This window comes from Phoenix dactylifera, unplaced genomic scaffold (genome assembly GCF_009389715.1).
Source record: "Phoenix dactylifera cultivar Barhee BC4 unplaced genomic scaffold, palm_55x_up_171113_PBpolish2nd_filt_p 000089F, whole genome shotgun sequence".
In the NCBI taxonomy this organism is placed as follows: domain Eukaryota; kingdom Viridiplantae; phylum Streptophyta; class Magnoliopsida; order Arecales; family Arecaceae; genus Phoenix; species Phoenix dactylifera.
Genome location: NW_024067678.1, coordinates 580,658 through 604,337, shown reverse-complemented (window position 1 = coordinate 604,337; position 23,680 = coordinate 580,658). Strand labels below are relative to the sequence as shown.

General features: G+C 48.7%; 1 protein-coding gene across 8 annotated transcripts in view; it reads left to right on the top strand.

The window, feature by feature from the left end:
• LOC103713540 (D-lactate dehydrogenase [cytochrome], mitochondrial) overlaps positions 1-23,680 on the top strand; it is a 106,937-nt gene that overhangs the window by 67,257 nt on the left and 16,000 nt on the right. For 5 of the 8 annotated variants that reach the window (XM_039116364.1, XM_039116372.1, XM_039116363.1 and 2 more), the window contains 2 exons: positions 13,154-13,297; positions 13,898-13,940. The exons of 1 other annotated variant lie outside the window; for it this stretch is intronic. In XM_039116364.1, the coding sequence (XP_038972292.1) occupies positions 13,154-13,297; positions 13,898-13,940 (187 nt within the window). The remainder of the gene's footprint in view (positions 1-13,153; positions 13,298-13,897; positions 13,941-23,680) is intronic. 2 more of the 8 variants (XM_039116369.1, XM_039116370.1) reach the window with 1 other exon arrangement.

Below are 23,680 nucleotides of genomic sequence, written 5' to 3'. Positions count from 1 at the left end.
ACAAATGAGGTTATCATGGTCCGACACTTGAAGATTGGTATAATTAGGATTTCTTGCAAATTTCAAATCCATTAAACCAACACTGAAGCACCCATAAAAATTCCTAATATAATTAAGAATATAGCAATGACTAAGCCAATTGGCGCAACTCAAACTTTTAACTAAATGCCTAATCTCAAATCAAGCCTAATTCAGTCTATTAGCTAAAGCCTACTGTAATTAATGTCAATGTAATTTTTAAATTTTAATTATTTTTAATAACAAAAATGTAGGCTGATATGCTAGGACCATCACCTTTCACCTCAGATTATTTTTATCAAGTATAGATTTGTTGTACAAATAACTTTGTTTTACTTGGTAAAATTCAGGGCACAAACTTATTAAACTTATTTAAATGAAGAGGACTTAAATTTATTTTAAACATGACAACTTCTAGCCTGATAATGCCATAGCTTGCTTGTCATGAAATAGTCATGAACATCATTTCGTGTTTCTATTGTGCCAATTATGTTAATAATTTGTATTTGCTTTCCTTTCTAACTTTTTAGTTAAATCTTGGAATTCAGTTTTTTTTCTCAAAATTTATTTTGTCTAAATGTCTTGCCTTGTAGCCAGCATGGATGCAATGTTTGCCTAAATGGTTGTGATGTGTTCAATTGTCATGCCATGATGTGACTAAGTCTAGCTCATCTTGATTGTCACAATTATGATTCTCTCATCTTGTATGAGGGGGTTGCCTCCAGCTTTCCCAAATGTCAGATCTTACAAAAAAAAAAAAAAAAGAGCAAAAGCTATTTGTTTAAGTTGCCTTGTTTATAGAACAGGAGATGGAGCCTAAGAAAGAAGGGTTTTATTAAGAGAATTTCTCAGGTTCATTTTATTTGTGGATGTTGAGGAAATGTTTGCTCGATGCTCAGTCATATGTTACCATATTGAACACGCAGTTTGGGCCATCCAAGCAGCTCCTACAACCTATAAGTTTTTGTTTATTGTGTTTGCATTGTTATTTCATGGCTTAAGAAGACTTTTGTGTGTCAATTTTTTTGTAGGTTTTTATTATTATTATAGGTTTCATATTAGTTTCAGGGTTGAAAAATATAAAAATAAAATGAACTATGATTTAAAATTTGATAGAAATAAATGCAAATCAACAATTAAAAGAGAGAGTAATATCCACTCACTTCTAATTCCATGTAGACTCTGTGGCCTTTATAGACATCTGGATCTTCAGATCTTGTTACCAGTCTGGCCCTTGGATCCGATACCTACCTAGATATGTCCAGCCATCACAGTTCAAGGAAATAGGTGGAAGCGTACTGCATTCTTGGAATATATGTCCTCGAAGGAGGGTAGGGTTGTGGAGCATCATATTGGATAGAATGTGAAGGTTGAAGTGATGTATATGTGTGCAGGTCATACATTGAGGTGGGGCCATAGCACTTGTCATAGGTTTGCCAAACTGACCTGAACCACAAAGTTCGAGGCTTCGAGCCGTACCGAGCTGAACAAGCATAGGACTGAGTCAGTTTGGGCCATAATATTCGGAAGCGGTCTGGAACCGGTCTGAGCTGGTTCCCCTCCCTCCTCTTTGTTAAGTAGTGGGAAGGCCTGAGAAGGCGTGGTAGTGGAAAGGTCTTCCAAGCTTTTCTCAGGCCTTCCTTCAAGATTTTTTGAAACCCCCTGGTCCAAAAAATGTACTGATTTCAGCGATTCAAAGAGGATCCAGCCCAAAACAAAGTACATTCCTCCTCCACTACCTCATTCTTTTTTTTTCAACATTGAAAAATGCCAAAAAAAATTCTAAAATAAGAAGTCATGCCAAAATTGACAACATTTTAATTTTGGCATGATTTTAAGATATGTTGTAGATCTATGGATGATCCACACAATCCCACTAAATTTTTTATTTTTTGAATTTATATAATTTTTTAAATTAAAAAAATATTTTTTGGATTAAAAATTAAAAATAAATAAAATCCAAAAAATAACTGTAAAATTAGAAGTTATTTTAGAGTCATGCAAGCTACTCTCTAGCTAAATTTGATGTCCATTTATTTAAGTTTTGACGTGATCATGCACATAGTAGCCTAGGCCTAAATTTAAAAAATTGAGAAATAAATAGCCTTTGATGCATACCCATGGCTTAAAAAAAATATATGTAGCATCCATAGTAGGGTTCTACATAGATCTCAGCTGAAATTAAGTTTCTGAAATATTTGTATTTAAAAATTATTTTTTAAATTTTAAAATAATTAAAAAATATATAATTAATAAAAAATAAAAAATTAGTAATATGCATTACATAATTCAGAAGTATTTCTTCAAAATATATTTTCTAAATTTATGATATTTAAACATATTTTTAAATTTAAAACTAATTAAAAATATATAATTAATTCAAAAATAAGAAAAATTAGCACTATGTATTAGATAAGTTAGAAGTATTTTTTGAAGTATATTTTTTTATTGTAATAAAATTTGCTATTTTTAAATAATTTATAAATTGACGACTTGATAAACCTACAGGAATGGAACCATTGAGAAAAAAAATCTAGAATATGACATTGGTTGGGATTATGGACAAATGGTCTTGGGTCAGGACCACTGGAGGTGCAACTAGTGCGACATAGAGTTCGAGGGAGGATAACTAGGTTGAAGCAGCATTTGGTTGGTGGTTATTCTGATGTATGTTGGAAATATCTATAGAAGGTCTAGCAGCTGATGAAGTAGCATTTTGCCGGTTTCAGAGAAAAAAAAGAGTTACCAAGAAGGAGTTGGACCGTTGAGCGGCATAGTGATGCAGGACGATAGAGAAAAGGAAAGAGAAATAAAGAAGAAGGAAGGGAGGGAAAGGAAGAAGAGAAGAAAAGGAGGCTGTTCATTTTATCAATCATTCATTCATTAAAACTCTAAACACGAACATGGACTCATATGTATATGGTTACAAAATTAACAAAAGACCCTTGCAAGAAAAACAATCCCATAAAGTCCTAGAATAACAATATGTAAACAAGCCCATAAAATAAAACAAAATAACATAAAATCAATCCAAAATAACATCATAAGACTTGAACTGGCTGGACCCTGTGAACTGGCTGGACCCTGTGGCGATTGTAGACTCGAGTGATGGCTGACCTGGCACTAGTGTCCACACCAACTCTCCCTATATGGAAAAAAGTCGACCTTGACGAAAGCGGCTCGATATAGCTCTGATAGTACTCCAACAAGTGCGGGTCAATCGGGGGTAGCTTCTTGCGCTGGATCCAAGTGTAGCTGGACTTTGGTTGGCCTTGCCAACGAACCAGAAAACGCTGGATGCCTCCATCACTGGCAAAAACTATTTACTCGGCTAACATAGAATCAATAAACTCTTTTTGTGCTCGATGGAGGAGAAAAGAAGATGAAGATGGCATGTAATCAGTAATAGGATAAGCGATTGGCGCAGGAGGGGGTTCAGCAAAAATGTTATCAGAGTTTGCAACCAAATCTTTAATAGTAAAAGTAAGGCTATGACCAAAATCAAATGGAAGATCAATGGCATAGGCGTCAGTGCCATTCTTGTGCAACACCCTGAATGGTCCAATACTAAGAGACTGCAATTTCTTTAATACGGATCATTACGTAACCCCAAGTTTGAAATCTTTAGTATGAAAATCAGGCCTGCATCTTATATTGAGCAGTACGTGCATGAATGCCCTTATGGATTTCCTAATGCAACTTAGAAATGTGTTGTGCAAATGCATATGCAGACTCAGAAATCCTAACATCAGTTTCGATGGGTTGTGCGAGGGCACATCTAACTACAATCATGGTGGACTGGTCAGACTTTCTATTTGACTGTGCAAGCGAACTAGGTGTAGTGCCGGACTCTACGGTTTCAGGTTCGTCATCACACTCTTTTTTCAATGTCCTGAATATCATCAAGGTTTGGTTCATAGATTTGCTTCTCTAAGTCATCTGTGTCACCTCCCTGCTCTTGTTGAGCAATAACGAAAGATTTGTTAGCACATTGGGAGCAACGTGACCAAAATCTTGGTATTTGTAACACTGAATTTTGGAATGTAGTTTGGGAGGCTCACCAAGGATTCCCTTGCTGTTAGTGTCTCGGCTTGGGATAGGGCAGTAGGAGGGGGTCTAGGGGTAGAGGGCCCTACAAAAGGTTTGGATCCTGAAGAATTAGGGCCTGTGGAAGTGCTCCGTGTGTCAGGGCGCCTTACAAATATGGACTTAGTGTTCCATTGGTTAAGAAGATCGTCTTGGGGGCCAAGGGCAAGTATTTTTTTTTAAGTTTTTTCTTCATTTCTGTCCAATCAGTTACTCTCTTCTCTTTACCACGCGATAGGTCAGCGAAGCGTGAGCGGGCGCGGAGAAGGAAAGGCCAAACACTTCGGCCTAACGGGTCCTCAACAAGTGCTAGCGCATAGCGGGTACTTCTGGATTCAAAGGCACAAGAAGAGGTACACAGGCTGACATCTCCTAGCCAAAAGCTGTTCGGTGTTTTGCCAGAAAAGCTTAGCTCGACAATGAGCTTCATTCTGGCAAACCGGACCTTCTTGTTGTCAGACAAATTATACCACTCAAAGAAGTGGTTTCATTCGTGTAGCCAGTCTGAAAAAAAATTTTGGGTCAAGACGACCATCAAAAGTGGGTGCTTCAACCCTAATGCTCTTAAACACATCCTCATTATGATCACGGGGCCCTCTGGGTTCTACGTTGTATCGATAACCCCTATTGACATTAGGAAAAAGGACCATGTCCTCTATGATGAGGGAAGGTTTGAGGATAGCCTGGGAAAGAGCTAGTGTCGAATTGACCCTGTTGGACCGACCCTGGATGGTCTAGGGTTTCATCTTCGATCTCTGGGCCTTCCAAATGAGAGGCACGACCTTCTTTGTATCCCATAATTCTCTGAAGGTTAAGCCTCAATTGAGGTTAGGTCAGGCATGGGCCTAGGTGGACACTGTGGTTAAGTTTTCGATTGCCTTTATTAGGGTGTCGATGCGGGCATCCATGGTCAGCTGGGACTCGAACTGGGGAGACAACACGACCACAATGAAGGTGCATATACCGAGGTGCTAAATAATGCTGGCCCCTTAATGCTAAGATAGTGGTGATTCCTAGGCAGACCTAATGCATGAAAATGATGTCTACAATGCAACGTATATGCTTAATATAATTGGAAGCTAACTTTAGCAATTGAAATCAGCATAGAATTACGTAATAAATCCAAACAAGTAGTTGCAGTCAGATAGTATTAATTTCAGTGTGTTGCAGGGGTTGCACAGAGCCTTAAAGAACTCCGAAAGATTAGATAGCCCTACAATTAATAACAAAGATAGGCCACCACTAGGGTTTTGGTGTTGTCTGGAGTGGATGTGTTGAAATTTTCAAGGAGTAATATCAATAGAGCATTTAAGAGTTAATTGATGCTAAATTTAGACAACCAAATAGAATTTCCAGAAATAAAGGAAACTGACCTGGGTTGGGCGACAGCCAGAAGCGCTACGCAGCAAGTATGCTCATCAAATGGCTCCAATTGGGGCTAATCTCAGCAACTCGGCAGGTCGAAATGGGCTCTACGTTGTATGCCGGTGGGCTTGGGCCCGGTGAGGAGGAAATCGGGTTGGGCCCGATGTTTAGGGCCTGAGAGTCGGGCAAGGTGGGTTCTTTGGGGGTGCGGGCTTGGGCCTGATGAGAGAATCGCCCCGAGAGAGAAAATGAAGGGGGGGTCGGATGAGGTGGATGGGGGGGTGGTGGACCAGGTTCGGTAGGACCTTTTGGGCCCGAAGTTAGAGAGGATGGAGGGGGTGGGAGGTGAGGTGGGTTCAGCCGTGAAGGAAGAAGAAAGGGGAGGAGAGATGGGGTTACCCTTGATCCCATAGAGGGGAGGGGGGGTGCGATCAGTGGAGGAAAGAGGAGGGAAGGATGAAGGGGATCGTGGAGAAGAGGAGAGGTGGGAAAAGGGTGGAGCTCAGGGAAGGAGTTCGGAGGCGGAGGCGGCCGGTGAATGAGGGGAAGGAGGGAGGTGGAGGCCGTGGGGTGCGGCATTGCGGGGTGGCGCGGAGGTGAAGAATAGTGGCGGCGCGTGGCGGCAATGAAGGCGATAGCGGCCGGGGATAGGAGGCCACGGCAGGAAGAAGGAGAAGCAGGTATTTTATTATTATTATTCTTTTTTTCTTTTTTTCTCTCTTTTTTTCCTTCTCTCTTTTTTTTCCTTTTTCTTTTTTGGGCAGCATGTACAGGTCATGTGCCTTCTTTTTTTTTTTGGAACGGACCGGGGCTAGCGGTTTTTTGGGTTTTGGAACTTATCCGTGAAGCGCAATCCGTCTTCAATCGCTCGACAGGTTCAGGAGGGCGTGCCGATCTTTGCGGCTGGGGCTGTGGGACGGGGTTGCGGCGGCGGAAGAAGGTGATGGGGCGGTGGGTTCGGCTGCTCTCCACCTTGCTTCGGCCGCGGACGATGACGGGAGAACGTAGCGGTGCGTTCGGCTGCGACGGTGGGGCGGGGAAAAAAGGGGCATCAGGTCACTCGGGATTGGGCGTATTTTTCTTCTTGCACCCGATCGCCGGCCTTCTTCCTCGGGTGCCGTCGGTTCGGGTTCCGGCCGAGGCCAGGGAAGCAAGGAACCCCACCTCAGCCGGACGAGAGGGGCTTTGGACGAGGCGTCCAAACCCCTGCCTTCTACTATTTTGTTTTTTTTTTGTGTCTTTCCTCTATAAAGCCTGAGGCCCACAAGGTGGCCACAGCAAACAACAAATGGTGTTTGTTGATGACGGACTCTACTTTTGGCGGTGGCTCCTTGCATGGTTTTGAGCGAAGATCGCGGAGCTTTGGCGACGGAGGCAAAGCTCGTGGCTCTGATACCAAAGTTGATGCAGGACGATAGAGAAAAGGAAGGAGAAATAGAGAAGAAGGGAAAGGAGGGGAAGGAAGAAGAGAAGAAAGGAGGCTGTTTGATGCAGGTCGGCTACGAAAACGGGAGGAAAGGAAGGAGAAAAAGAGAAGAAGGGAAGGAAGGAAAAGGAAGAAGAGAAGAAAGGAGGCTGTTCATTTTATCAATCATTTATTCATTAAAACTCTAAACACGAACATGGACCCATATATATAGGGTCACAAAATTAACAAAAGACCGTACAAGAAAAACAATCCCATAAAGCCCTAGAATAACAATATGCAAACAAGCCCATAAAATAAAACAAAATAACATAAAATCAATCTAAAATAACATCATAAGACTCAAACTGGCTGGATCCTATGGCGACCGTAGGCTCGAGTGATGGCTGACCTGGCACTGGTGTCCGCACCAATAGCCACCTTTATATCACTCTAGGAAGTTAGAGGAGACGTCCACTCTAGATGATGAGGCATAGATCTAGGCTGCAATTTAGGTGAGCCTGGATGATTAGTAGCAGCAAGATAGGAAGGTTGGGCATGGACTTGATTTGGGCCTTCACACTATGAGTCAGGCTCTGGTTTTGCGACCAGCAGGGCAGATCGAGAGTTCAGGACCTTCTCAGTTATGGAGGTCGTCACTAGAGGCGGTGGCTATATTGCATCTATGTTGGAAGCTTTTGGCAGCAGAAAAAAGTCCTTCAAGGAGATTTTACTAGGAGCCACCATTCATAATTTATTCTACATGCCTTCTCCAGCAAAGATTCGAAGCTGTAGAGGGTTGACACCATATTAAAGAAGGATAAAAAGAAGGATATATGGAGAGCTCTTGGATCCTTATTTTACTTCAGCCACACCTAGTGAATGTAGCAAAGAACGTGTACTATAGGTCTGCTATTTTCTCCATACAGCCTGCCGGTCCTAGTATAGGTCCTCAAAGACCGAAGAACATTTATGGAAACCTTCTTAACAACAAGGAGAAGCTAGAGAAGTGGATTGCCTCATATTAAAGCAAGTGGCCCACATATGGACTGACGGTGATATGTGGTGGTTGGACCAGTCCTACCAGATGGAGCATCAACTTCTTGACTACTATGATACGAAACTTTTCTTCTAGAAGTTAGTTGATGCCTTCATTCAGGTGTGCGATATACATCCTCAAATTGATGGAGAAGGTGATTGATTAGGTAGGAAAGGAGAATGTTGTGTATGTCATCATTGATAATGGGCCATAATATAAGGCTGCCGGAGAGATCTTGAGCAGCGGCCAAATATTGTTCGGACCTCATATGTTGCACATCGTATCGACCTCATGTTAATGGACATTGCGACAATTCGTAGGATACAGCAGATTTGTGAGGGGCGGTACTGAGAGGAGCATTGTGGAGGACTTAGTGACGAGATTGATATTCTGATAGTGGTCCGAGAAGATAGTGAAAGCTATCAAGCCATTGTAGGAAGTGATTCGGACAGTGGATAACGACTGGTATCTCTACATGGGCTTCTTGTATTATATGATGGAGAGAGTAAAGAATCAGATTAGGGAGGTAGATTCGACATATGCCTAGGAGTACATCAATATCAGTGAGCGGTGGTGGGGACTACCAGATGAGTAGAAAACTTGCATCTAGTAAGTAAGCATGAACATTAAAATTAAACTGCTCTTGTACTTGTACAATTTTACTAAAAATTACGAACTCTATTTACAGCTTACTACTTGAACCTGAGTTTCTAGTACACCGTACATTGAATCAATATGGACGACGAACTTCTGGCCGCTCTGCATAATGTGATTACAAGATGGAGCTTAATGCAGAAGTTGTGGCTCTATGTCTAGAAGAGGCAAGTTAACTTTAGTTAACTTAAGTTACATCCCTGATGAAAAGTGTGGAGGAAGATTTAGTTCACTCAGATTTAGAGACCAGAAAGAGCAGTGATGACGGTTTTGGGGGTCATAGATCTAGTGGCAAGAGAGAGAGTGGAACTCTATCTACAACTTACTACTTGAACCCGAGTTGCTAGTACACCGTATATTGAATCAATATGGACGACGAACTTCTGGCCGCTCTGCGTAATGTGATTTATAAGATGGAGCTTAATGCAGAAGTTGTTGGCTCTGTCTAAAAGTGGCAAGTTAACATTAGTTAAGTTACATCCCTGATAAAGAGTGTGGAGAAAGATTCAGTTCACTCAAATTTAGAGACCCAAAAAAAGTAGCGGTGATAGTTTTGGTGGTCATGGATCTAGTAGTTAAAAAGAGAGTGGACATGAGACCACCGTTTATAAGATACAATCGTAGGATAGTCTTCGATTTTTCGGTGAGCCCTAGTTTATGCTGCCGCACAGGATAGGGATATGGTGCACGATCTGAAAGAGCCTGCGGTGATATGATTGTATATAAAAGATGGGCTTCTTGAGGTCGTTCAGGAGGACACGATGCAGCTGTTGATGATCTTGTATGTTAAGTAGGATCTATAAACGTATCAGATTTCAAGTCGTATGCTGGATTCTATTATCTGTAGCCATAGGCAACTTATGATTAATATGGATATGGTACATCTGAGGTATTGTCTTTCGGTGACTACTATCCTATGCAGCTCGGAGCATCTTATAGGTCAGATCTTGCTACTAGTATATTCGGATGGGCCCTTCAGCCGTATTATTAGCCAGAGGACATCTCTCAACGCCAAAGTATGTTCTTTATGAGATGAGTGTACAAGATTACAATGTCGCTTGATTAGAGGGTTGGCCGATGTGTCTCCTGATTATACTAATATTCGGATATCTATGAGAGACATCGTCATTCGATGAGACTTTAGTTATCAGTATGTTTGTTGTATTTTAAATATATGTAATTGATTATATCATTTTATATTTTATATCACACTAATTGATATTAAAATATTTTATTTTGCTTCTTCTAGCATGCAACATCTCACTAATCATTTTATGTTTTTCATCACTGTAGAACATCAAGAGACATCATTTAGGATGTATCGGAATCATAGAAACATCAAAAAACATCAAGAAACATCAAATTATACTTAAAATTATTGAAAAACTTGATTACCATTAATTCCACACTTAAAAGACATTAAAAAAATGGCGTGCCGGTTTGAAATTGGCATGCCATTTTGGTTCCATGTGTCGGTGCGCTACTGATTGGTACTGTATCGAACCCGCCGCCGACCGGTATGGGCTCTGGTCCCGTGTCGGCACACCTTAGTGCCTACTCTGGTGGTTGGAGATGATGAGGAATCGCCATATGATGATTTCATGTGAATTAGCCCCATCCAGGAGACCTACTCGACATGTGAGATCATTAATATCATCAAATGCATTGGGTGCTTGAGATCTCCTGGCTCTCCTATGGTGTTTGCCAACCTCTTCCTATGTGATATCATTTCCTTCCATTGTTGTGCTTATGCTCCATGGCCCTAACCCTACATGGCATGGTCATATTAGGACTTGTCATCAAATGGACTAATATCCTAAGTCGCCCGCAACCCCACCCTAGCCACTAGAGCATCATTAACCGAATTATTATTATCATGGTAACTATTATCGTGAGATGATCTAAGCAAGCCATCATCCATTTCATCCAAGGGATCCAAGGCATCTTTTTCTTCTCGTTTAATGTCTAGATGCCTTTCTGACTAGATGTCTAAGGTATCTTACCATTACTGGCACCACCCTTTTGTCTCCCCTGACTGGCTTGCATGTGCCCTTGCCTCCTTCGTTGGCCTTCGGTGCTCTGGTTGGCCCTTGAGGCTTACGTGTAATGATGACCACCAAGGTTTAAATCCCATGGAATGGGGCCATCCTGGTTTTTCCATGGAATGAAATGCACTCCATCCCAACATTCGGGACGAGGATGTTCTAAGACTCCCCAACCAAGATGCTGGGACAATGGATAGACGCTCCTATTTTGACACTTGGGATAATACCTCATCCTGTAGTGCTGTGGGATGTCCTACCATGATTTGAAGCCAATGTAACCATCTATTCCCCGCATCTCTTAATCATAGCAGTCATTCAAATCCTCTGATTAGTCATCATTTTCTTCTTCCCCTCTATTCCTACCTGCCTCCCACTACTTTGGTGGGCAACTTGTGAAGATAACATGTTCTATTTTGCCGACTGATCAACATTCATGCCTGCTAGCTCTACTAGGAAATTAGCTAGTCTAGGAGGACTACCTGGCTCATCCAACTCCCGCTAGCTATTCTAGGCCTCAAGCTAGCCTATCATAGGATCTTCTTCATTATGAACAAAGTTTTTGTACAACGAATCTTTATATTTCTTCTCTAACTCCTGCTTAATGATCTTTAACCTTAACCATAGATTATAGTGGACGTAAACCAAAGTTCCAGTCTTTTCTGATGTAAATCGATTCCTCTACTTGCTATGGATGAGTGCAAATGTCGTTTAATTGCATTTGCAGCTACAAGAGGTGACTGCCTCTGAGGTATCTATTTGAAGTGCTATAATGAGTCAACATGTAGCTTAAATTACTTTTCTTTCAGAAAATTCATATTTTGAGAAAAAAATTAAAATATAGTGACAAATGGAAAAAAATTGTGGGCATTGTGTAGATTTAGTTAGGACTACGACATGTCATGAAATAATGCCAAATATAAACTTTGGCATAATTTCCCCTTTTTGATGTTTCCACTTTAAAAAGAGGAGAGGGATCAGTATTTACCTCCATGGATGTTGATCCAAGCATGGTAGGAGGTAGATTTCTCCATATTTTTGTTTGTTAGGCAGGTTCAGTCAGAGCGAGCGACAAAATATATGTGCTGTTTTCTATCAGTCCCAAGCAGATACCTCCTGCTTCTACGGTCTGCTTACCAAGGAAGAGATGCCGGAATACCTGGGGCTAGAGGAAGTTGGGATGGGGTAGAGTCATTTTAAGTTGTAGCCACTCTCTAATTTCCCTAACTTTGTCCTAGACTTCCTTCTTAATTTCTTGACTTGGATCTCACAGCGAGGTAGATCCAAAATAAGCACATCTATGAAAGGATTGCAACTGAAAAGATAAAAATCTTAGAATGGCAGTCCACCTTGATAGAGAAAAAGGGGTAGATTTATCCTTAAAGTGCACATAACTGCATGATGAAAAGAAAGATGAAGAGCTTTAAAAAAAAAATTTGGTGGTCTTAGTGGGACTTTAGAAGTGTTGTTATCTAAGGCCTTTCAACTCCTCGGACATTGTATCTATTCCCACCTTTTCTCGGTTGCCTTTTAGATGGAATTTTTTGTTGTTTAGGATTTTAAGGTCAGACCATGTTGACGGGAGTCCCAGGATAATGTTAGTAAAAATGATAGCTCTTTTAAGAAGGAAACATGGTTTGTGGTTGCTTTTGTCTCCAAGAATTAGGTACCAAAATCCATGTTAGGTGACAAAGTTTGAAGAATTTCGAGTAATTTTGCTTCAGGAGAAGAAAGGAACCAACATTTTTTGGCTGTTTTACTTCTTCCCTTTTCTATCACTCTCTTTATGTATGCTTTCCTCTAACATTTCTCCCTGTACATTCTTTTTCTTCTTCTACTGTTTATTTTTCACTGTTGTTTTACATTTGTTCTTAATACAACTAAGCTTATTTTGATTATATTTAGAATAAATCTTAGTTCTGTTCCTCACTTTTTTAGTCTCTCTTATTCTCTAGAATCCTTGCAAATTACTATCAATTGTTGTTAAACAAAGAAAACCCATATATCCTTGTCTCTGCCTTTTACTTTCACAAGATTTTTATGAAATTGTTGCATTATTGCAAAAATCTGTTCGCCAAAACCTGATATCTGATTTCAGGTCAACAACCAACCTTCATCCCATGCCCTAAAACTTGTAAATTAGCACTCATAGTATCCATACCTACCCTCTAAAACCCTGGGGCAGACCCTCTAGGCCCCTTGTTTCGCACGAGATCTGATGGCAACTCTTTTTTTCCCTTTGTGGCCACCAGACAGCATGCACCTGGAGGGATCATAAACCCAGGTGAATCCCTTCCCTAGGTGCACCCATGCAGTTAGGTGGAGCTCCCCCTAATGGCCCTGCATCATATGCTATCAGTCAATCCATTTTATGCACCTCCGACACCCGGTGGTGTAACTAAACCTAGTTGCATTGCTTCTAAAAGCATTTCAAAGAATATACCAATTTTAGGTCACCCACTTTGCATGCCTAGTACCATAACATTGACCCAGTAAGTTAATTGATTGTGTCATGTGGACTAAGACAAGGTTTTAATACTACAGGATGGAGCAGTCCATGTTTTTTCATGGAATTGGAGCGTGGGTGTTGCAGCCTGGGGATGGTAGATGTCCAATTCCATCCCTTTCCATTTCCTGACATATGCTGTCTTGACACTTGGGACATTACACTGTTCCGACGCTCTAGAGGTGTGATGCCCTGCCATCCCACTAGCATTTAAAATCTTGGACTAAGATATGAACATAAAGGGTTGAAATCTCATGTGTACCGGCTCTCTACCACCATGGGCCAGAATAGAAGGGGCTAGTGTGCATTGATATTAGATGAACCAGGCCCATATCATACCGTATCGAGGTATATCAAGCATGTAGATCTCATACTGACCCCATAGCGCTTTGTAACGCCTCTTTTTTCTTTTTCCTTTTTTTTTGCTTATTTATACCGGGACATATTGAGGCATACTACCCTGTATCTAGGATCATAACATGCCGTATGGCCATCCATACAATAGCTATCCTTCAGTTTTGAATCCTTGCTCAGCATCTACAATCTACTTCAAATAGCCTACTTTCTACCATATAAGATATCTTAGGGTGATCTCGATGAGTAGGTTCTATTTCCTATGTTATCTTTATCTATATCGGCTTTCAATTTGAAATTCTGCCAGTATGGTGACTAATCGATGGTTGAAGAATTTTCAAGAACTAAAGTATGGATATGGCATAATGCTGCAGTTACATGTAGTAATTGTAGCTTGTCTTTATTTTGAACTGTCCTTTTGTGAACAGGAACATGTTCCGGAGAGCATGGGTGTTGGTACTGGCAAAATGAAGTACACGTTCCTAGCTTTGTTGAAGTTGCTTCATTTGAATCAAAATAATCTGCCATATGCCCATTAGATAGCATTACATTTAATATTACATTATTTGGCAGAACAGGTGCATAAACATAGGGTTTGGAATTTAGAATTCATGAATGTTATTGAAACTTGGAATCAAGGGATGCATGGAAGAATGTTGCCGTGCAGGAAGCAGACATGTTTTGCAAATTTAAAATGTTGTCAGTATTTATTGCCATAAAGCATTAAGTGATGTTGGCCATAATTATTGATCAAGACTCGAGTAACTGCAAATACTAGTTCTCATGTAGTTTACCAGTGCCATTATTAGTATAACGCAAGGAACAAGGATTATGATTAAAGTTTTGTCACCTAACATGGATTAGCGCCTGGCTTAGCGCCGGAAGAATTCCCTGAGGCCTGGCTTAGCGCCGGAAGAATTTCCTGAGGCCTAACCCTCATATACCTGGCCTAGCGCCAGAAGAATTTCAAGAGTCGGGAGTCAGCGAGACGCTACCAAGAGTTAAAAAGAAGAAGGACGAAAGTGAAATGAAGAAACTCTATTTGCATTAACTTTCATTGTTTCAGGGCCGAGACCCATACAACTTGGCAAAACGCCAACACACAAAGAAAAGAACAAAAATACAGAAGGTCAGCTTGGAGGAACCCCCGGGTCGGGAACGCCGGGCACGTCCGCAGGGGGTAGGGAGGCGGTTGGAGAATCAGCAGGCAATGGCGCCGGAGGAGGAGTCTAGAAGAGAGATCCCACTCAGGTCAATTTCGGGGTACTTAGCCGACACCTTTGTCAGGCCTTCCTCGAAGCCTAAGATAAAGGAGTCGGACCCCGCGTCCGACATGTCACGGACGAACTCGTCAGACTGACGATAGGCCTGTACCGCCTCCGACATATCACGGGTGAACTCGGCGGACTGACGATAAGCCTGTACCGCCTGACGCCCGATTTCCGCACTCTTCTCGGCCAGCGCCGCCTCTGCCCGCTCCATAATCTGAGCTTTCGCCTCCAAGACCTTCGCCACAATCCGGTCGTCCGCCTCGGAGGAGATCCTCAGCAGATCAGCCTGAGCCTCCTTGTGCTTCGCCTCGGCAGCAATGCGAGCAGCCTCAGCCTCCTCCAGGCGCGACTGAAGCTCCTGGTCGCTCGCGCGGGACTTCTCCAAGGCCGACTCCAATTCACCCAGCTTGGCTTCAAGAGACCGGGTTCGGTTGCGGGCGTTGTCGGCTGACCGCTGGGCCTTCTCCCACCTCTCCCGGGTAGTCGGCAGCCTTCCGGGACTGCTTCTCGGCCCGCTCCTCCGCCTTCTTGATCTCGCCCTCGAGACCCGAGGCAACCTTGAGTTGCTCCTGAGCCTCCAACAGTTGCTTCTCGAGGGTGACGAAGCCGAGTGCCCGCTCTTCGGCCACCTGGAGCCTCATCTCGAGGTCCCTGGTCGTCCTCCCCGCCGCAGCCTGACCTCCCTCCTCTACTGCCTTCAGTTGGCTCTCGGCCCTCGCCAGAAGCCTCGCCTGTTCCTCGTAGCACTCCTCCAGGCGGATCATGTACTGGGCGAGCTAAGAGATAAGGAAAAACGAGGGCGTCAGGCGGGGATCAACAGAGCCTATAAATGATGAAAGCGACCAAAAGAACACTCACCGACATGAGACAGACGCAGCTGGCAGCCCCAACGTCAGGGACCCTCATCTCCCGGACCTGCCTGCGGTCCTTCTCCAGCAGCACCGTCTCGATGAGGTTTCGGGCGCCGGCGAAAGTGAAGGCCGACCCCGACTTCTCCCCGAAGTCGGACGGTGGTTCTGCAGCCTTACCCTTACCCATCGCTTGGGAAGAGTTATGCTGACCATGCTCGGGGCGGGGACCGCCCCTGGAATTGACAGGGTCCCGCTCGGCCGGGCCTCGGCGCGTCCCTCCTCGTATCATCCGGAGCCGATCGAGTCGAAGGCTGGGCTGGGGACCGATCACGTCCGACCCGTCCATCTCGGGCGCGCCCGGGTGATGCCTCCGGAGAAACGGTAGTCTCGGGCATCGGAGGGCTGATACAGCGTCAACTCCCGGTCCGCGCCCGCGGCGTCCCCCTGATCGGTGGGTCCGGACCCGTCTGTCGGCGTCGGAGTCGCCTGCCGGCGGGACTTCTTCGCCGGTGGGGCCCCCGCTCGGAGGAGCTCGTTTCTTCCTCCGGACTGCTTCCAGTAGGGACGTCCTACCAACAGCCGTTGCCTTGTCCGACCGCATGACGTCGTCGATCTCTGCAAAAAGGACGAGTGGTCGGAGGTTGAGAAACTGAAGGAAAAGAACGAGACGAAAGAGGAGAAAAGAGCTAAAAAAGAAATGGTGGCGGGCTCACGGTCAGTGGGGACCGAGCTCAGACCAACGTTCACCAAGGTATCCTCGGAAATAAGGCAAGCCACCGGGGGGAGCCGGCCCTCGGCAACCAACCCCTTCAAGACGGCGACGCCATCGGATTCCTCCCTCGACAACCTCGATAGGCCAATCGGGGACTTCATCGGCGTCTCCCAGGTTGCCCTGATTCCCCAAGAGGGATCTACGTCAATGAAAAAGAAACGCTCCTTCCAGCCATGAATGGAGGAAGGAGCCTCCTTGACGAGGCCGCACCCTCGCCGCGCTGCCAAAGCACCACCACCCTTTGTCCTGGGGGTGGCCGCTCAGGCCGTAGCATTCCCAAAAGACATTCAGGGTGGCGGGAACCTCGTGCATGCGGCAGAGAACCTGGAAAGGCCGTCAGGGCGCGCCATGAGTTCGGCACCAGTTGCGTCGGCGCCACTCTTAAACCCCGAAGCACCTGCACAACTAAGTCCGAGGGGGGAAAGCGAAACCCGGCCTGAAGAATACCCTCATTGATGGCGACCTTCCCTGGAGGAGGATGGGACATCCTCTCCTCAGGCCCCGGGAGCGTAACATTGCAGGGCCTCGGGAAGGTGGTATCGAGCCACGAACCTATCTAGGTCTTCAGCGACCAGCTCCGACTTAATGCGGTCTGCTCTCACTTCGCCCATCCCTAATGGCCAGTGAATCTACGGTCAGGACGGGGGTCAAGAAGGGGAAAGGACCGGAACGACTGGAGTACCCTAATACAAAAGGAGAAAGTATGGAGAGCCTTAAATTGAAGAATGGGGCAACTCACCGGAAGAAAGGAAGAACGGCTCCGAGAGCGTCAAAGGAGGAGCAAGCGAATAGTCCGACGGCAATGACGGCAGCGCAAAGGAGAAACTCGGAGATGTCTGTAAAGAGAGAGGCGGACGGAGGAGGGCCCCGGTTAAATAGGCGGAAAGGTGGGTGACGCCACGGTGAGGACGCCTGGCTGCCGAAGGGTCGCTCGCGCCCCAAAGGCGAATCGACGCCATTAAGGAGGGATGTCCGCCGAAATCCTCAGACTGCCAGGTCAGCAACAACCGCCATACGCCATAAAGAAGGCGGGGAGCTCGAAGCGCGCGCGCCTCTCCGAGGGATGGCGGCAATCACGAAGCATCACTCCCTTCACCCGTTCCCCTTCTGGTTCCAGGCTCGGAAGTGGGGGGCTACTGTTACGGGGGAACTTAGCCACCATGCCCCACGTGACCGGCACGCGCACCCAGGAAGACTACGGCAGCCCCTTGATCCAGCAATCCGGACCCCGAGTCGGGACATCTTCGGCTCCGCAGGCCCGACCCCGAGTCGGCTGCCCCTTGATCCAGCAATCCGACCCTGAGTCGGACATCTTCGCCTCCGCAGCCCGGACCCCGAGTCGGCAGCCCCTTGATCCAGCAATCCGACCCCGAGTCGGACATCTTCGGCTCCGCAGCCCGACCCCGAGTCGGCTGCCCCTTGATCCAGCAATCCGACCCCGAGTCGGACATCTTCGCCTCCGCAGGCCCGACCCCGAGTCGGCAGCCCCTTGATCCAGCAATCCGACCCCGAGTCGGACATCTTCGTCTCCGCAGCCCGACCCCGAGTCGGACATCTCTCGACAACGGACAGGCTATTCCCCAGAGGGCACGCCGCAGCCTCCTGCTCCACTACTCCCTGCAACGGTTGTATCTGGCGCTGCTCCACGATCCCCTGTAACAGCCGTACAAGGCGGAGCTCCACTACGCCCTGTCACGGCCGTACCCAGCGCTGCCCCACGACGCCCTGTAACGGCCGTGTCAGTGGCAGCTCCATCGTGCCCCACGATGACGAACCCCCTGAAAGACCCCCCAGCCTGGTATATATGCGGCTGGGGGGAGAAGGGGGGGGTAAGCAAGAACTTCCAGAGCATTCTCCTACTTGCTACTATTATCTCTCCTTCTCCTCCAATCTCCTCTGACTTGATCGTCGGAGGGCCCCCACTACCCCAGTGGTGGTGCGAGGCTTGCTTGCAGGTTTTCCGGTGGAAGGTGGAGCGCAATCAACACCAACCAAGGCAACTCAAACGGAATCCCGTTCACACCGCTGTGCCAATCGTTCTCGGTTTGGACCACCAGCAACAGTTGGCGCTAGAAGGAGGGCCCGAATCTCAGAGCGATCGTAATGGCACGGCGAGGTGGTCGTGGAGCTTCCAATGCCTCCGGTCGCGGGGCCTCTCGCGCCTCCGGCCGGGAGGCCGCTGCGTCTCCAACACATTCTCAGCAACACTCCACCGCTCCACCTCCCATTCAGATGGTCGAAGCCGCTCAGTTCGACCAGTTAGCCCAGCAGGTTCGCACCCTCGCGGAGGCAGTGCAGAACCTGCAGGGTGTGATGTCTCGGGCGCCGCAGCGGGCCCAGGAGCCGCTGCTCCCTGAGCGCTCACCTGTCCTCCTCAACCCGCGCTCCTTCCTCTCCCATGGGGAGGAGCGCCGGCGCGAGGAAGATTCTCGAGCACGGTCCATTCTGCCGGGACCTTCCCATCGGAGCTGCGCGGGGTACGAGAGGCGGGCCCGGGCGCGTTCCCAGACCCCCCAGTCCTCAAGGAACCCGCGCTCCAGTCGGTCCCCCTCTCGGTGCTCCTTGTCTCCCACCCATCGGTCGCGCTCCCTGGACCGGCGGGTGGACGATCTCCACCGACAACTCCAGGTCCTGAAGGGCCACTCCAAAGATCCCTTCGCCGACTTGGAGATCTCCTCCCAGCCGGCGCTTGCCTCGAGGATCCTGCGGACCCCGAATCCGCCGGGGTTTAAAATGCCGGCGATCGAGCCCTATGACGGGGCGGCGGACCCGCGGGATCACGTCGAGAGTTTCAGGACCCTTATGCTCCTCCACGGAGCATCAGATCCTCTCCTCTGCAAGGCCTTCCCGGCGACCCTCCGTGGCCCGGCAAGGGCGTGGTTCGCCGGCTTGGAGGCTAACTCAATCCAGTCCTTCGACCAGTTTACTCGCCTCTTCATCACCCATTTCGCCGTCAGTAGCCGGCGGCGACTGGTCTCCGACTCCCTCTTTGATGTCCGGCAAAACGAGGGAGAAAGCTTGCGGGATTATCTTACCCGCTTCAACAAGGCTACGCTGGAAGTCCGGAACCTGAGCCAGGAGGTGGCTCTTTCAGCCCTGAAGCGTGGCTTCCGAAAGGGCAGACTCACCTTCTCCCTGGACAAACGCCTGCCGCGGAGCTTCCCGGAGCTGTTGTCCCGGGCGAACCAGTATGCGGACGCCGAGGAGGCGGCCGCCCACCGGAGCAAGGAGGCCGCCGAGATCCCTCCAAAGCTCGGGAAGAAAAGGCGAAAAGAGGCACGCCAGAGGAGGAGCCCGACGCCTCAACGTCGGCGCAGAAGCCTGTCGCCGGCGAGGAACCACGGCGCCCTACGCCCTCGTTCTCCGCCCCGACGTTTCAACCGGTACACTCCTCTCCTGACTCCCCGGGCCCAGATCCTCATGGAAATCAAGGGGCGGGAGGACCTCCCGGTCCCGAGACAGATGAAGAAGATTCCTGGGAGGAGGCCCTCTCGGGCGTACTGTGAGTACCACCGGGACCACGGCCACGACACCGAAGACTGCTTCCAGCTTCGGGACGAGATCGAGGCTCTCATCCGCCGAGGGCGTCTCGGTCGATATGTGAACGACCGACGTCCCCCCGCAGACCCGCGTCCGGCCGACCCGGCCCCTCAGGAGCCTCGGGAGCAGAATCGACCCGTCGCGGGCGTGATCCACACTATCACTGGGGGCTGCCCCCGGCCCGAGAGGAACGCAGGGGGCTCGACTGAAGCGTCAGGGGCAGCCGTCGCAAAGAGGCAGAGGGTCGGTAATGTAATCACTTTTTGTGATGAAGATGTAAAGGGGGTTCAGACCCCCCACGATGACGCCATGGTGATCTCCCTCACTATGGCAAACTATGATGTAAGGCGTGTTCTTGTGGATAGTGGAAGCTCAGCTGATATTTTGTTTTACGAGGCCTTCCAAAAGATGAGCTTGTCCAGACAATTGTTGCACAAAACATCCACCCCCCTCATAGGATTCACTGGTGACGCTATCTCGGCCGAAGGTGTCGTTGAGCTGCCTGTGACTGCGGGCGTTGCACCCGCAGAAGCCACGGTGCGGCTCGGGTTCTTGGTCGTCCGTGTTCCCTCGGCCTACAACGCTATCCTCGGACGACCCGGACTGAACGCCCTTCGCGCGGTGGTCTCTACGTACCACTTGCTCATGCGGTTCCCCACGGCGGCCGGGATTGGAGAGGTCCGAGGTGACCAACCGACCGCAAGGCAATGTTTCCTAGCAACTCTCAAAGGGAAGAAGCCCGTAGAAGCCTTAAGCGTCGAGTCCCTCGACGCCAGAGACGAGGTGGCCTTGCGGCACGGGGAGCCGGCCGAGGGTGTGATCGAAGTTCCCCTCGAGGAAGGTCGCCCGGACAGGACGATCCGGGTCGGCGCCAATCTCGACCTGGGAGCTCGGGCCCGGTTGGTGGAATTCCTCCGAGCCAATGTCGATGTGTTTGCCTGGTCGGCGGCCGATGTACCTGGGATCGACCCGGAGGTCATTTCTCACGCCCTCAACGTCGACCCGACCCACCGACCGGTAAAACAGAAGAAGAGACACTGTGCCCCGGATCGGATCCGAGTGGTCGACCAGGAGGTAGACAAGCTCTTGGAGGCAGGATTCATAAGGGAGGTCAGCTACCCCGAATGGCTGGCAAATGTCGTACTTGTCCGGAAGGCGAGCGGAAAGTGGAGGATGTGCGTCGACTACACCGACCTGAACAAGGCATGCCCCAAGGATAGCTTTCCGCTTCCGCGGATAGACCAACTGGTCGACGCGACTTCCGGATATCAGCTGCTGTCTTTCATGGACGCCTTCTCCGGCTACAACCAGATAATGATGGCTCCACAGGACGAGGAGAAAACTGCCTTTATAACAGACCGGGGGCTGTACTGTTACAAGGTAATGCCCTTCGGTCTGAAGAATGCTGGCGCCACTTACCAGCGCCTCGTCAACAAAATCTTCAAAGAGCAAATCGGCCGGAACATGGAGGTGTACGTGGACGATATGCTGGTGAAGAGCCGCCATGCAGACCAGCACATCGCGGATCTGGAGGAGACTTTCGCCACCTTGCGGAAGTTTCGCATGAAGCTGAACCCAGCGAAGTGCGCCTTTGGCGCTTCGGCCGGGAGGTTCCTCGGTTTCATTGTCAACCAGCGGGGGATCGAAGCCAACCCGGACAAAATCAAGGCCATCCAAGATATGTCCCCTCCGACCAAAGTGAAGGAGGTTCAGGAGCTCGCTGGGAGGGTCGCCGCGCTCGGACGATTTGTGGCAAAATCGGCCGAACGCTGCCAACCTTTCTTCAAGGTGTTGAAACGCCCGAAAGACTTCCTCTGGACGGCCGAATGTCAAGCAGCATTCGACCAGCTCAAGGAATACTTGGCGTCTCCTCCCCTGCTGTCCAAGCCGCAAGAAGGGGAGATGCTCTACCTCTATCTGGCGGTCTCCCCAACCGCAGTCAGTGCGGTACTGGTTCGGGAAGAGGCAAAGCTCCAGAAGCCTGTGTACTACATCAGCCGGGTCCTACGGGATGCCGAGACGCGGTATACGAAGGCTGAAAAGATCGCCTTCGCGCTGCTGACCGCGACCAGGAGGCTTCGCCCCTATTTCCAGGCCCATTCTGTCACCCTCTTGACCGATCAACCGCTGCGGCAGATCCTCAGCAATCCTGAGAATGCGGGACGGCTGGTGAAGTGGGCAGTAGAACTTGGTGAGTTCGACATCCGCTACCAGCCCCGACCCGCCATCAAGGCCCAGGCGCTCGCGGATTTCCTCGCTGAGTGCACGGTGCAGGAGGCGGAACCTAGGTCGCCGGAAACACCCAGCCTCGACCTCCCGATTTGGACGCTTCACATCGATGGGTCGTCGAACCCCGAAGGTGGAGGGGCCGGGCTGGTCCTTACCAGTCCTGATGGAGTGATAGCCGAGTATGCCTTGAGGTTCGGATTTCCAGTGACCAACAACGAGGCGGAGTACGAGGCCCTAGTCACGGGACTCAAACTCACCAAGGAGCTCGGCATCCGGCGCCTGAAGGTCTTCACCGACTCCCAGCTGGTGGTCGGGCAGGTCCGTGGGGAGTTCGAGGCCCGGAACCCGACCATGCAGAATTACGTCCGGAAGGTGCAAGCACTCATTCCCGACCTCGGCAGTGTCGACATCCAGCAGGTCCCAAGAAGTGAAAATGCCAGGGCCGACAGGTTGTCCCGCTTAGTGGGCGCAGACGCGCACAACTTGTCGAGGGCGATCTACCTGGAGACCCTGGATGCCCCGAGCATCGGCGAGGCTGGAGCGGTGATGGCGATTGATCCGGAGCCGTCTTGGATGGACCCGCTTGTCGCCTACCTCGCCGAAGGGATCCTCCCTGAAGACGAAGATCAAGCTCGGCGACTTGTTATGAAGTCCGCCCACTACGTACTCTATGAAGGGAGGCTGTATCGGACCTCGTTCACCGCCCCCCTCTTAAAGTGCCTCCGCCCCTCGGAAGCGGCCTACGTCCTCGGCGAAGTCCACGAAGGCGTTTGCGGATCACACTTGGGGGCTAGGTCCTTGGCGCACAAGATCATGAGGCAAGGCTATTATTGGCCTACCTTGTTGGAGGACTCAAAGGATCATGTACGGAAATGCGACGCCTGCCAGCGCCACGCCAACGTCCAGAGAGTCCCTTCTGTCCCCTTGGCACCAATCACTGCACCCTGGCCCTTCGCCCAGTGGGGAATGGATATCCTCGGACCATTCCCCGTCGCTTCAGCTCAGCGGAAATTTTTGATTGTTGCAATCGACTACTTCACCAAGTGGGTGGAGGCAGAGCCGCTGGCCACTATCACGGAGGCGCAAGTCCGGAAGTTCGTGAAGAAGAACATCATTGTCCGATTTGGGGTACCTCGGGTCCTCATCTCGGATAATGGTCGACAGTTCGACAACAAGCATTTCCGTGACTTCTGCGAGGAGTTCGGGATCGAGCATCGGTTCACATCTGTGTCGCATCCCCAAACCAACGGCGAGGCCGAGGTCACAAATCGGACAATCCTCCAAGGAATCAAAGCGCGAATCGGTCGGACGGGGCAAGCTTGGGTCGAAGAACTCGAGAATGTCCTTTGGGCGTATCGGACCACGCATCGGACCCCTACCGGGGAGACGCCTTTCAGCCTAACCTATGGCACGGAAGCCGTTGTCCCCGTGGAGCTCGGACTCCCCTCACCTCGGGTGGCCGCGCACCGACCCGAGGCCAATTCGGAGCAACTCCGAGGGAACCTGGATCTCTTGGAAGAAGCGAGGGAAATGGCGCAGGTTCGGATG